The sequence below is a fragment of the Notothenia rossii genome (genome assembly GCF_949606895.1).
Source record: "Notothenia rossii genome assembly, chromosome: 1".
Lineage (NCBI taxonomy): Eukaryota > Metazoa > Chordata > Actinopteri > Perciformes > Nototheniidae > Notothenia > Notothenia rossii.
In genome coordinates this window covers 17,285,212-17,299,899 of record NC_136912.1, presented here as the reverse complement: position 1 = coordinate 17,299,899, position 14,688 = coordinate 17,285,212, and the positions used below count along the sequence as shown (strand labels likewise).

Genomic DNA, 14,688 nt, shown 5'->3' with positions numbered 1-14,688 from the left:
TACAATTTTGCTTTTTAAATTGTGGTCAAGTAGTATGCAGTAGAGTAACAATTTAAGGACAAGTACTTAAATTGTCCTTAAATTGTTAAATTGTAATTGAAGCATGATTCTTAAATGCAAAATGGACTCAGGTACTTTCCACCACTGGAGGGCAGTGACCGTAAATCATCCACTCATCACATTTATTCTTGGGCTTTGGAGCTTTTCTGCTGTCTTCTAGCACGAAACATTACGGTGAATGTGTGTGTGTGCATGTGTGTGTATTGTGACGGTCACACATTTGAGCATAGTATGAACACAACTGTGAACTACAAGTGCACACATTTAAATATCTTTTAAACCGACAACTCAAAAAGTAAAATACTGACTGAATGTTTTGTGTGTTTGACATTGTAACAGGGTGGCTCTGTTATAAATCGTGATATTCAATCATATGTTAAATGTTAAACAGGTTAGGATGGTGACTCTTACAAACCTCAGAACCAGTGCCTGGATACGGTTCCAGGTTCCTGCTGTGCGGACTGAGGCTGGGAAAAGGAGTCTTTTTTATTATGGTCCTTGGTCTTGGAATGACCTTCAATCACGCCTCAAACTGATGGCACTTGCCTCAATAGCATGTTTTAAATTGAAGTTGTCTGAAGTCCTTACCATCAGCTGCTCTTGCAGTAATAAGTGGTGCACCTTTCTTACTTTCCTAATGTGCACAATGTAGTGACTGATTTTTCGTCTTTAGTTTTCTTAGTTATGTACTCTGTATTTTATATGTTTGTGTAAATGTGTTATGTGTAACGTTGCTGCCTGCTTGGCCAGGTCAGCATTGCAAATGAGATTCTATCGCAATGCTTTTATCTGGTTAAATAAAGGTTAAATAAAAGAAATGTGTGTGTGTGTGTGTGTGTGTGTGTGTGTGTGTGTGTGTGTGTGTGTGTGTGTGTGTGTGTGTGTGTGTGTGTGTGTGTGTGTGTGTGTGTGTGTGTGTGTGTGTGTGTGTGTGTGTGTGTGAGAGAGTGAAAGGGAGAGAGCGGGAGCAGCTTATGATCAAGTGACTGATCCGACTGGATTACACGTCTAAATGGAGCTCAGGACTTCCCTTTAGAGAGAGTGAGAGGAATGGAAGTGTTCGGAGGGTCTTGTGGAGCGGAAAGATATGAAAGGTTAAAAAGGTAATCAACATTTTAACATTTACTAGATTAGTGATTCCCAACCTCGGGTTCAGCGCCCCTCCGAGCGGTCACAAGATGCATCTGTGGGTTCAAGGGATGATTTAATGGACAGGAAGGGAAATATATATGTTTTGTAGACATTCATTTTGACTCTTTTGGGAAATAGAGGGTTGTCAGCCATGGTACAAAGGTTTTCCTCTATGAAATGAATGATTACATCAACAGCAGGGCTTATAACTATTGCTTACTATTGTTTAATTCAGCAAGATACCTTTTACAGCCTCAACTTGTTGTGCAAGTAGCTAAAGTTAAACTATGATTAGTTGGATACTCATCTCAACTTATGGTTCTCGCCAGCGAATTGTTTTGAAACTGGCACTTAATATGTGTTTTTTGGCATTGTGTCCCCCATTTCCAAAGCTCTTAATTGCGTGATTAAAATATGGACCCTAGTTACAACCTATTTAAACCAATAAATACAATATGAATGTCAATTAAATAGAGCTATATTATATTTTTGAGCTAATGTTGACAAGGTTAACACTCAAACTGCCCTAACACTCATGGATCAAGCACCTACTCCACGTTAGCCCATCTAACCCCACTGACACTGACTATAAACCCTTCACCCCTTTAACTATGAACTGCACATTCCTCTGTATATTTTTCACATTTCTAACACTACCTCATATAAAACTGCAGATTTCTCCAATTGAAATGATGATACCCTTCACATATTTGTTTGTAAGTTTGAGTAATTTGACATATTTAAATTATTGTTTGTTCATTTATTAATATTTCTTATAAATATGTATCTTACTTTTTTATTAAACATTTTTTTTAATAATAGTTGTATTTTTGCTAAATTTGACAAATTCATTTTCTGTACTGTGTATACAACATTATACACCAAAACAAATTCCTATTGTGTGTGAATCTACCTAAACCTTTTTCTGATTCTATTTCAGCAATATCATTCAATTATAAGACGGTTCATTGTATGTCTACATACACTTGTGCCAGCAGAACTTTTCAGGTCCTTCGTCAGCTTTAAAGTTACCATTTTACCAAACCAGTAAATCCACTGCTGCTTAACCAGGGTGCAGAGTTCACCGAGGCCACAGTCGATTCACTAACCCCCTGTAATTTGCATTCATTTGTGCCTGTGTCTGCATGTGAACGGAGTGCCTGCATTACTTTGCTTGCAGCTTATGAAATACTTCTTTCCTGATAGGGCTTGCCTTTTAGGTCAAAGGTTGTTGAAGTCGAGTGAGTGCTGAGCAAAGCTGAACTTCGAAAGAAAGGTAAGCCGTGCAGGCGTGAACTTTGTGTCTTACATGTGTTTAAGTAAAGTTTGCTTTTAGTTTTCTCTTCTGTGATGAGGAGAGGGTTGAAAACCGAAACTGTGTACTAAAATAGAAAAGATATCCGAAACGTCGAGGTGCCATAAAAGCGATAGTTGTGTTTTAGTTTTGCCTCGGCAATAGTGAAAGGAGTTGCTCAAGAGGTTGTTTACCACAGGAGGTTTTGGTCTCTGCTGTGCAACAGCTGTTTTCTATCAGTGCAGAGGCTTCTCTGTCACCCTCGCTCTCGCTTCACACAGCGGCTAGTGAAATTATAATTTTTAAACTTTTGCAAGCTGTGACCCGATCTTCCAACTTGCTGATTGTATAATCTCTGCATTTCTCTGTAAGATGTATTCCGTCTGTGTAGAATCAGCAGGTCTCAGTGTTAAAGAGGAGGAGACAGTTGTAATACCTGGTATTGCACTAACTTTTAAATGATTTATGCACCAATACTGCCATTAACTTCAAATTCAAGCACTTTAACAACAATGGCAGACCAAATTGCCTCTTTGCAACTTGTTGTCAGACCATTTCAAAACACAAGCACTTTCCAAATGTAGCAGCCAGACAGCAAACTAAAACAATAGAGAATTGATCAGTTTTTCACTTTCTAAACCCTTACAGTTTGAGCAGAGTTGTGCATTTGTAGACTTAACACTTATCCCCAACTCTAGAAACAAAGGACTTATAACATATATTATTATATTATATACATATCATGAGTAATAATTAGGTATTCTGTCCATTAGCTCGTCTACTGTGCTGTTTGTTCTCTGAAGCTGATGTTTGTTTTCAAGCAGCTGTTTAACCTGATTCTGATCTCATTCAGTCAAAGCATGTTCCTGCCTCAGGTTTTCTCTGAAACTACAGTTACAAGAACAAACAAGACTTCCTATTCACACATAAGTTAAAACATTTTCGAATTAATTCCACAGGAACAGTTTTGGGGATATGTCATATTATTCCAACTAAGAATAACTATGGTACAAATATTTGTATTAACCACATTACATCCTAGTAATAAGTTGGAACATATTCCTACTTCACAAAGATCAAATGATTGTAGAACAATTCATTGAAAATATAGATTATGGTGTTGTATTTAAACTCAGAACATTTTAATTCCCCTTCAAGCGAATCAGAAATGATAAATGAACATAAACACAAAAACCTTCACTCCTGTCATTGATAATCGAGTGAAATAAACAGCCGTAAAAACACTTCAGGTTTATGAATTCCTCTGACCAGTTGCTCCTGTTGATGGGACAGTACTCTCTAAACTGCGGTCAACCATTTACTCAATGGTCGACGGCAGTTTAATGTGTTCAGGAAGTCGTCTGCAATCATTCAAAGAAAGTTCCAACAACAGACTGAAACACTTTAACCTCAGTTTCTGACCATCAGGTTGAACCTTATTTCTGCATCCTGTCACAGTAGTGTCTGGTTTATGTATAACCTGTTAATTAAACTTTAACAGGTTTGGGCAGACCCACATGTTTGTACCTTGTACCACGTGCATGGGCTTCATGAGAGGGCAGGGCAGAATAAAGAAAGAGTTTTAAACATCTAACAATCTTACTTTTTGTTCCTGCCAACAGATGGAGAACGCCACTTTCTCGCCAGTGTCCCGTGTTGCCATTTGTGGTGGCACCCATGGAAATGAGATGACAGGCATCTACGTGGTGAGAGAAATGCAGAGACAGGAGGCAGATAGGACTGGATCTGTTTCTATAACCAGCATAATATCAAATCCACGGGCTGTGGAGGTGTGCAGAAGATATACAGAAACAGATCTCAATCGCTGTTTCACAAAAGCCTTGCTGAGGTAGTGTTGAAAAGAAAAGTAAAAGTACCAAACGTTAGCAATAGTATTTTAAAAGCAACTCACATTTGAAAACTGCCTTGTAATATAATTATAAAAACGGCTAGTTTAGAGGATGCATGTATAAGAAAACTCATTACTTTTTCCAACTACCAGTTCCCCCATCAAAGATTCAACCCCCTACGAGGTGAGGCGCGCCCAGGAGATTAACACTCTGCTCGGGCCCAAAGAGAGCCAGGAGGCTGTGGATCTGCTGTGTGACCTCCACAACACCACCGCCAACATGGGCATGTGCCTCATCTTTTACTCCTTGGACTGGCTCCCACTGCACATTTACAAATACATTCAGGTAAGAGCGTGGAGTTATCGAGACTAATATTTACAATTATACTTCATGACAGGCATCTGACCTGGACTGTAATGATGCCAAAGATTAAAAACCGCAAATGTAGAAAATAAAGTGACGGAACTGTAGGTCCCATAAGGTTCAAATTTAATTATGTTTGCATTTATAAAGAAATACTGTATTTGACTTACATGTATTATAAAGAATACCCTATTTATCAATGAGAAAGGGTCTGAAGACTGTCTTTCTTTATGTTCAGGATAACACAATAAGAGACCTGGGCGGTGGGTGGCACTAGAAGAAAGATTCATAAAAGTCTTTACTATTCATACTGGGGACCACACATTTCTGTGCAGAATATCAGACATCAGAAATCTTATATTGATCCCATAGCGGGAAAACCTACAGTGTTACAGCAAAAGGGATAGCACAGGTAGAGAAGGAATAAATCAAATGAATTCACTAACCCATGAAATTAAGAGGCAATCACATACTGCAGGAAGAAAGGACCTGCCGTATGTCTCCATGAGGCAAAAACTGAATCTATGGTCAAATTCCAGATAAAAGTGTTATAAAGTATTTTATGTTAAAACTCAAAGGGCTTCATTGAAGCAACTTTTCTGGTTTTCAGAGCAACATGACCTCTGCACCTGTGAGAGCAATGCTGCTGAGTTCACCCAAATCTGAGGCTCATTCCTTGGATTCAGTGGGTAAACATGGCTTCTGTAAGTGTGTGCATGTCTGCATGCATCCGAATAATTCGATTGATTATTATGTAAAAAACTAGAATTGCTTTTCTGCAGCGATAGAAGTCGGTCCTCAACCCAACGGTGTGCTCAGAGCTGATATCTTCAACATGGCGAAAGAAGCAGTGGATCTCACTATAGAATGGCTTCATAAATTCAATTCAGGTAAGAAAGAAATATTTAAATAGAGAGATTATCAACAAAAAAAAGTACATATTTTCAAAGGCACCTTCTTCATCTTTCCTTGTTTTGCTTACTGGGTAAAAATGATATGCTTCTTGATGATTTAAGGAATCTGAATTTGAAGTTTTCTTTAAAAATAATGTTACTTACGCAATTACTCATCCATAGTGTTATCTAGACATTAACATAGTTTAGTTTTGATTTGCTCAAGTTTGAGATACATTCTGTCTAACCCAAGTACAACGGAGGGTCGTACAGCAGATATCTTAAAGCCTGGCCAAACCATAACCAAGATACCATCAGGGTTAAGATAAATAAATCTTTTTCTTATCATTTAATAAAGCTGTTATATTACCACGTTACCTCTGACGCTTAGCCACCTTGAACACACCACCATTACAACCATTACTTTGCCAACAGGAAGTACTTTTGAAGAAGGTGAAGTGGAAGCATACACTGTCGTGAAGAGTGTAGACTACCCAAGGGATCCAACAACCAATGAAATCACTGCTACCATTCACCCCGAGCTGCAGGTAAAGGACAAGTACATCTGGTGGAGATACATGCAAACATAAGCCTTCACTGAAAGTGCCTATAATCTAACAACATATCAAATAACAATGCATAAGGGTCTCGATGGGTCTACAGACAATAATCGTCTTCGTCTTGGCTTCATTGAGCTTTATAGCAAGTTTCAGTCAGAACTCTGTTTGTCCAAAGGCAGAGTCATTAAACCATCTTTTCTTTAGCTAATCACAGGGTCAAACTGGACAGGAAGCAGAAGAAATAGCTGGGAAGATACAGTATCTTATCAGTTTGTTAGCTGCCTTGTGCCTCTCATTCTCTGCTGGAGACAAAACTTGCAATGTTTTGTCAAAGAATGTAGACCATTCTCTCTGGAATATTTAAATATCAACAAGATAGCAAGAGAAACTCAGAGTTGGTTGGGCAGAGGCTCTCTCTACGATGCCTTAGCATATGCTCGTCAATTCTCTGGCCCACTGGCACAGTGATGTCAATGTTGTGCTCACATCCACTCTCTGTTGCCCCCATATTAGATATTGCAGGATTAGCCATTTGCAAGAAATCGAACAAGCATAGTTACCAAAATGTGAAACTATTCCTTTAAATAGTTTTACCGGGTAGTTTTAGTTACACAGATAAATGCAAACATGCAAGATTGCTGTGATTTAGAAAACTATGAGGGTAACAGTTAACTTGATACTTGCATTGAAAAGCTGCCCTGATGCGTTTGACTAATCTATGAGAGGTCTCTATCTTCTCCAGGATAATGACTTCAAGCTTCTGCAGCCAGGCGACCCCATGTTCCTGTCTTTTTCTGGGGAGACGGTGAAGTACGAAGGAGAGGACCTCCACCCTCTCTTCATAAATGAGTGTGCCTACTATGAGAAGAAGATTGCCTTCCATTTAGCCAAGAAGATCACAGTGACCCTCCCGTCTATAAGTGTGAAGAAGGACTGAGACTACGGAGACGGAAGGAAACCAAGACTTAATTTACATACTTCAAATTATAATCACAGAGATGTGTACACTATATGTATAATCATGTTTTAAATCATATCAACGACAAAAATGTACTCGCCTGTGCAGTGACTAAATATTCGATAGGTGCTGGAAATGATGACATGATTACCTCCTTATTGCTATACAATACAGGAGCAGCTGTGCAACATTGCGATCTCTGGGAGGCAACGAAGGGTGTTTTTGTATTAAATCAGAGTTTATTTTGTACTTGAGTGACATGTATACATGCTGGAATTTTAATCTGTACCTTCTGTATAATAATTAGACTAGGACATTGATATTTTATAAACTGTGGCAAATATGCAAAACACGAATCACTGAAGTTTTTGATGGTGTGATTTGACTTTCAAATGATTAGACGCTGATGACTTGCTGCTAAGATATGTTTGTTCACAAACTAAGTTTAGTGAACTTTTGCACATTGCCACGTAACACAAAGTTGAGTTGAGGTTTATGGGAATACCTGGGAATTTAATATTACTCTCTCGAAAAAAATAGCAACAGAAAAGCATTTGAGTTTCTCTTACATAATTTCAGTCTAAGGATTGACGATTAATTTTTACTATTAAAGTACACCACAAGACAAGAAGTCAGCAAATGTCAATTTATCAATACAGAAACAGAAACAGTCTGCTTCAAAATACATAAAAACATTTACAAAAGCCCGTGTATACACATGAGACGAATAACAAAACATTGTGACACAAAAACATCACAATTTGTAATCTGGTATATAGAAATGTGTAATATTGGTCACACAACAAAGTGACATATTCACTTTCCAGGCAGATGTTGAGTTTAGAGGCTTACACTTCTGAGGATTTTCACTTGCAAGTGAATTCGGCAATTTCAACTGTTGTTTAAAACACCCGTCTATTTGCCCTGAAGTACCATGGAGCAGTATTTAAAAAGGCTTTAACTGATGCAATATTTGGCTGTCAAACCAGTCAGTTAGGTAACTGAACAAACAGACCTCTAGAAAGGAACAGACAACGACTGCAACCACGTCTAGAAAAACATTTCAAGTAGTTTAACAAATGTAAAGTGGCAGTAGTATAATTCTGGGGCTGAAGCATTAGAATTTAAATGTTACAAAGAGGTATCAAGTTTGCAAAAGTGGCGTCAAATCAACTCAGTATTTTACGTGTTAATAGATATTTATTCTATAAACACAGCTGCTGATGGGAGTGGTTACAGTTTAACAGTGACATTTAGTGAACACACATCACAGGCTGAAACAACTACCACAGATTAAAGTAATGTCAGTTTAAAAAAAAAAAAGGCATGCAAAAATAAAACCTCACAAATAAATAAATCATAAAAAAAGGCTTTTATAATATTTGTCATGCACTAATAGAGAAAGCTACCCTGGCTTAGATAAAGACGGGTTTAAAATCTACCTATTACTGATTTAAGGGCAATGTGGTGAGCAGCTTTGGAAACAATGGCAAACAAAAAGAAGGCATTCAAATACATCACACCAACACAGTTAACATCTGGTAAAATACACTATAGTACATGCTTTGGCTAAGGTATAAGTTAGAGGTTAGAGAACAAACTAAAAGGTGAAATAACCTGACAGGTTTTAAACCTTATTATAAGCACTTATGATTCGCTGCAAAAATGATTAGGTGTGTCCCTGCCTAGATCTATGATATCCTGTTACTGTTTTTTTCTATTGAAAGATTGTTACAGAGGAAGTGACCAGTACAGATGTGTTCTTAAGAAAGTCCTCAGAGCAGAAGTCTGATTCAGGTAAGAAGTTGTAGCAGTCTCTCTTTAGGCTACCCTGTACGCCGTCATGCGGCTGTAGTTTTTGCGGTGACTCCTCGCCGCCCACAGAAACAAAGCAGCTGCCATCATCTGCAGTGGGAAGGAGATGAGGGCGAGGTAGAGGGACCAGCCCAACGAGCCCACCACCCCTTCTGGGGGAGGGGAATACTGTTGGAGCAAATCCACGCCCGCCAGGAAGCAGCAGACGGTACCCAGAGTGCACAGACCTGAAGAGGAGAGACACAAAGATGAAACACCAAACAGACAGTTTGACGCACTGCTCGGTTTGTGGAGGTGTGAAGGCAGGAGGAGGAGAGAAACTAGAGTGAATGTAATCTATTGAACAAAAACAGATTAATGCTGAGGCAAAACTATTTTAACGGCAACAGCTGGACCCTGGCTCAGAACAAGTCCACTAGCTTCAAGTCACTTTTATCACTGCCAATCATGATTTTGTTCATACTGCATGTTGTAGCAGAAATATAAATAATTAAAAACCACCTCGGCATACCAAATATAACATTTCAAATGACTGTGTATTGTCACAAGTCAACAGAGGTCAGGGTCTACAACAATGATCGATAACATAAAGGTTTCCCTCATATTCATTATTCAAAGCAAAGAGAAAAACAGTCTGATGTGTCTGGGAAATTAAAAGCTAAAAAGGTTTCATTACTAGAAGTCAGATATGAATGTATGAAGAGAAAACTCACCTTACAAGAAGAGAGCCATAAGCAGCACCGCCAGGCTGATGTTAGTTTTAAGTTTGAGAATCATCAGCTGGACTAAGGCACCATGGCGCTGATGGCTAACGTGTGTTCAAATGCCTCCAGCAATTATTTTCTATTCAAGCTCACACACTTGCACCATCATTGTGAGTGGGTCAGGAGTCAGGACACTACATTTCAAATCGGTCCACATTTGCAGCCTCTATCAGTACATACCATCTACCGTACCTTTACTACTTGTAGTGTGTGTATTGATGCCGTCATGACACACGTTAAATAATTAAAGGTGGGGTAGGTAATTTTGGAGAAACCAGCTCGAGTGCGCTAGAATTTGAAAATACACAGCCGGAAAATATCTGCCACTTCCTTACAGAGCCCCTCCTCCAACACACACGAACGCGCACTTGACCAATGAGGGCACGAGATGAGTTTGTGCACAGATGGAAGGCTGACAGGCAGGTAGGCCATCCAGTTATTTTTAGCCGGGCCGGCTAAAATGATTGGTCGTGCTTTTTACAGTACTACGGCTTCCACAGGTGACATTTTTTTAAGGATTTTTTGTCAAAGCACTTACAGTAAGATATTCATTGCTATAGGGATGTTAAGAGCATTCCATGGAATATAACAAAAAGTGTATCTCGAGCCGGTTTCTCAAACTTACCTACCCCACCTTTAAGTGTTATTAGATGTGGTTTGTTAGTGTTACACTTCACAAAATAAAGTCTGCAGTGAGTTTCATTTAGTACAAGGTCTTCCCATTTAAATAAAAGCAGCAGCCTGGTCCAAAAACAACCTATGGTGTATTTACCCTGTCCAATATAAATGATACATTGGGGAAGGTGTTTCCATAAATCCCAAGAGTCTCTTGCTACAGAACTTGCCACCACACCCCTTGAGTTGTGTTTTCTTGTTTACATATTGCAAGATGGTGGAAAGCATCGTAAATCCAAATGTCCCTTTTGAACATTTGAACAACTATTTGTTATGTATTCTGTGGTCCATGGGTGAAATAAGGTAATGAGCATGCATTTTGCTCACCTGCGAGCAGATGGAGTACTCCCACACCCAAGGTGGGGGTGAAGCTGCGGCACAGGCAGGCGCAGACCCCAACAAGGCCGCCAAGGAACACCAAAGCTAGGGACGCCAGGGGTAGCAGAAACTGGCACCTCCACAAGTCTGGAAAAATAGAGAACATTAACTAAAAAAATACTTTCAACCCCTACAAATAAAACATTAATGTTAAAAAACATTAAGACATTGAAGGAAGAAACCAAAGACAATTGTCACAATTGGATGGATATAAAAAAGCATGAGGAAGTGGAGACTGAGCAGTATATTGTGACTAAAACAGAAAGCACAACACAAACATAGATGAGGGGAAACAGGGTGGACTCACATGTTCTCAGCAGATCTTCCTCACTGTTAGGGTTTCCGAGATGTTTGTACTTTGGACTGAACTGCTGAGGAAGAGTGAAGCTCACACATTGCCTCTCCATCTTCGGATCTGAAGCCAAAAGAGAAAGCACACATTTAAATGAGCAGTCATCTTCAGATAATACACATTTGTTATCATTTTTACTGAAGAAGCTAGCTCTATCATTGCAGGTAACACGGCAAAACAATAGGCAATGAGTAATTCATTACACAGATAATATAACAATTGACTTTCAACTTTTACCCTTAAGTAACTTTCCAAGCTAGCCAAAAAAGAACTATTCTGTACCATTTTAAATAATCATAACTCTAAAGGAGGTATTCATCTGGTGTCAAGAAAACAATCTCTATTGACACATTTTATCAAAATTAAATGATATATGTCTGCTCGCATTTCTCTGTATTGCAGTCACACATTTGGTGTCTCAAAGTTTGTGATCTAAACTGCAATTTAAAATAAATCCCTCCCTAACCATGCATGCGTCTGCTTAACATCAGCTTATAATGTCAGTGCTTCCTAATAGTGTACAAGTATATTTCAAAAGTTCGTTAAAAAAATCATCTCTGTATCGTAACGTATAATTGAACTGTGTCTGTGGGTTGGTACAAATATTTGTATTATTTGAGTTCGATTTAATGATGGTTAAAAATAGGATGTTTTTTGTTGCCTGAAATTATCATTTTTTTTGCTTTGTTTTATGTATGTTTGTGTGTATGAGGACCCAAGGAAGAATGTTCATGCTTATGTTAGTGATACTAATAAAGTATAAAGAATGAATTAGGAGGGATTCAAGAGGCTGTATCTGACAGAAACCTATAGAGATGGATAATCTGCAATAATCCACATTCTATGGATAAACTTGCACTAATGTACATTCTCATAATATTGAAGTGACTGTTATTTTGTATATATTGATTGTTGTGTTTTTATTTAGATCTTAATGTGTGCACATGTAAAAAAAAATGTGTCTTTGACTGTGTATGTATATTGGCAAACATCTTTTTATATACATTTGTTTTAATATTTGGGATTGTGGGAAAAGGTATTTCGATCTCTCGGTCTGTACACACAAACTGGAAGATTGACAATAAAGATGACTTTGATGTGATATATTCAAAAGGAGCTCATACCTGGCTCTTTGAACCAGTAGGTCCGGCCTGGCACCAGTATGCACCTCCACCACAGCCCCAGGGTGCCGTTCAGGCGGAACAGGGTCTCGCTGTAGTTCTTCTCATCAAACTCTCCATTGATAAACTCGTATCTGAGCTCGGTGGCGTTGCTCCCCTCACGTTTCCCCGGTGGACAGCTGTACTGGTACCAGTGCTGAGTGCCCACCGCCACAGAGAGGTACACCGTGGCCATCAGGCTCAGCACCGAGCCGATCACCAGAGCTGTGGCATAGCGATTGTCTACCATGATCTAGGTCGTTTTGAGCTGGTGTATACAAGAATAAAATGCAATTTGATTAAATAAATGTATGTAAATGTATTGGCTTCCAACGTTTAATTTTTAAAACTGATATTTCCGCTTGGTATTAAGGCACCACGGCATATCTGTTAACTATTGTCAGATAGTAATGGCAACGAGTATCTCAACATGACACTCTATTTAATAATATTGCAGTGCAGCATTTTGAGAAACGTCCCAAACACGGAGGCGTTCAAATCCTGCAGAAAAAAACAAAAACACACATAGGTTAATGTAAACCTTTAGCTAATAAGTGTTCCTTGCTGTGTTTCATCCTTTAGTTGGGCTAGTTTCACGAGAAAATAGTAAGTTGTTGATGGTAAACAACACAGATAATAACAATAACAAGGAAGGTGACTTCCTGTAACGTAGCATCTAATTAGCTAGAGCTAATTATCGTTAGCTACAGCTGGCTACATACGAAACATTTAACAATTACATTTGACAATTAAACGTTAAGGATTCAATTCACTTTATTTACCTCATCACTGGAACTGTCGAATATTGGCGTTGTTTCGTCTGCTTTTTACATTTTCAACAGGCCTCCGCCCTCTTCTTTTACGTGCGTTAGTTTTCTTCTTTTCATTTGTTTAGTTTTATCGGCGGTTAGCAACCAGCGTGTTAATACACTAGCGCCACCTTGTGCTCCGGCGTGTTACAGACATTATATTTACCAAGCAGAAGAGAAGCAAATAGCCAGAGGTGGCAGAAGTACTCAGACCTTGTACCTAAGTAAAAGTAGAATTAACAAAGAATAGGAATACTCTGTTTCAAGTAAAGATCCTGCATTTCAAATGTTACTCAATTTTAAAAGTACACAAGTATGAAGATCAAAATATACCTAAAGTACCAAAAGTAAAAGTACTCATGCAGATTGGCCCATTTCAGAAAAATAAATCATGTTTTGATTAAAATGATTTATGCATTGAAGTGTTATCAAAGCTGGTAAAGGTGCAGGTAGTTTTAATGACTTTGTAACTAACTAAACTAACTAAAGATATACATAAATGTAGTGGAGTAAAAGTACACTATTTACCTCTGTATTTAGTTACTTTACACCACTGCAAATACGTTTTTAATTGTAATAATAATAATCATTATGAGAATATATTTATTTAGCCCGTTTCACTCAATGCTGTCGTCTGTCTCCCTCTCTTCCCCTGATGTCTGTCTCTCTGTCACTTCATATCAGCTAGCCACTCCCCCACATCCCCCCTCTTCCTAACCTGTCTGTCTTCCTTGCCAGCTGTACCAAACCAACCGACCACCTGTCTGTCTGTCTCCTGTCTCTGTTCCTCCTCCTGTCTCATGTTGCCCCTCGGTCCATCTCTGTTGCAGCTCAAGGTCTTTGCTTTTTGTCTTTTGGGGAGGAATGTCACCTAACAGAGAGATCGGCCTCCAAATGTGACAGGAGAGTCAAGAGGCAGATTCAAACACACACTTCTCGGCTGACGCAACATGTGCATGTCCCCGCTCCCCGGGGGCTGGTCTCATGGAGCTGCTTAGGCAGATTCTGGGGAGGAATTCAATTTGCCGAGTGCTGATAGGGAGGAGAGGACCAGGCTTGCTGCTCCAGGAGTGATCGTCCACTACGATGTCACCCTCTCTCCTCTCCTCTTTGTCCCTCTGCACTTTTACAGTGAGTGTGATTGAAATGAGTCCCTTAATGACTTGTCCTTTACAAATGGTCCAGTAACGATCATTATTCTTACACCGTGCTGCATTAAAACATCCCAAAATGAATCCAGACTTTTACTGCAGCAGCTGGTGTGAGATTTTATCTGGCTGGGTATGAGGTCAAGGTGCCGTCTAACTGGTAACAGCAGGGGTACAGGTTTGATTATTTTGTGTTGGAAGTGTTACATTTAGGTGGTCCAAAAAACCCATAGGTGTTGGGTTTGCATTCAGCTTGGCATGGGGAACCCTGTGGTGTAAATGCTTTTCAGAGCACTGACATGAGTGAGAGAGCGGGGATAAAACTGAAGTTGAACCGCTGATCTGATTCCAACAGTGCCTGATTAATGATTGGAAATGTGTGTACGTGCGGTGTGGGTATGTGTGTGTGCGTGTGGTGGGTCAGAATTAGGGTCACTCATTCCAGAAAAATCACTTTATCTTCATAGAGCTGAACCCC

General features: G+C 39.2%; 2 protein-coding genes across 4 annotated transcripts; one reads left to right on the top strand and one right to left on the bottom strand.

The window, feature by feature from the left end:
* The first annotated feature begins 996 nt into the window (after positions 1-996).
* Positions 997-8,760, top strand: acy3.2 (aspartoacylase (aminocyclase) 3, tandem duplicate 2). 2 transcript variants are annotated; one of them, XM_079678485.1, is made up of 8 exons: positions 997-1,163; positions 2,398-2,467; positions 4,108-4,334; positions 4,488-4,680; positions 5,309-5,402; positions 5,481-5,588; positions 6,027-6,139; positions 6,894-8,760. In XM_079678485.1, exons 3-8 carry the CDS (start codon positions 4,108-4,110, stop codon positions 7,086-7,088), a joined length of 930 nt encoding a protein of 309 aa, XP_079534611.1. In that variant the 5' UTR covers positions 997-1,163; positions 2,398-2,467; the 3' UTR covers positions 7,089-8,760. The 2 variants fall into 2 exon arrangements, with proteins under 2 accessions (XP_079534611.1, XP_079534610.1); XM_079678484.1 differs by lacking the exon at positions 997-1,163 and having other exon boundaries at positions 2,093-2,467.
* On the bottom strand, positions 7,742-13,190 carry cldnd1b (claudin domain containing 1b). Of its 2 annotated transcripts, none has more exons than XM_079678508.1 (5): positions 13,036-13,190; positions 12,218-12,754; positions 11,049-11,156; positions 10,691-10,828; positions 7,742-9,151 (listed from the first exon to the last, which is right to left on the bottom strand). In XM_079678508.1, exons 2-5 carry the CDS (start codon positions 12,501-12,503, stop codon positions 8,931-8,933), a joined length of 753 nt encoding a protein of 250 aa, XP_079534634.1. In that variant the 5' UTR covers positions 12,504-12,754; positions 13,036-13,190; the 3' UTR covers positions 7,742-8,930. The 2 variants fall into 2 exon arrangements, with proteins under 2 accessions (XP_079534634.1, XP_079534635.1); XM_079678509.1 differs by having other exon boundaries at positions 12,218-12,521; positions 13,036-13,173.
* Positions 13,191-14,688: the final 1,498 nt, after the last annotated feature.

Coding starts and splice junctions, on each gene's coding strand:
- cldnd1b (XM_079678508.1), bottom strand. CDS start 12,503: ATGGTAGACAATCGCTATGCCACAGCTCTGGTGATCGGCTCGGTGCTG. Junction 11,157..12,217: donor CTACTGGTTCAAAGAGCCAG/GTATGAGCTCCT, acceptor TTTTGGCTTCAG/ATCCGAAGATGGAGAGGCAA. Junction 10,829..11,048: donor GGAAGATCTGCTGAGAACAT/GTGAGTCCACCC, acceptor CTATTTTTCCAG/ACTTGTGGAGGTGCCAGTTT.
- acy3.2 (XM_079678485.1), top strand. CDS start 4,108: ATGGAGAACGCCACTTTCTCGCCAGTGTCCCGTGTTGCCATTTGTGGT. Junction 5,589..6,026: donor GCTTCATAAATTCAATTCAG/GTAAGAAAGAAA, acceptor CTTTGCCAACAG/GAAGTACTTTTGAAGAAGGT. Junction 6,140..6,893: donor CCATTCACCCCGAGCTGCAG/GTAAAGGACAAG, acceptor TATCTTCTCCAG/GATAATGACTTCAAGCTTCT.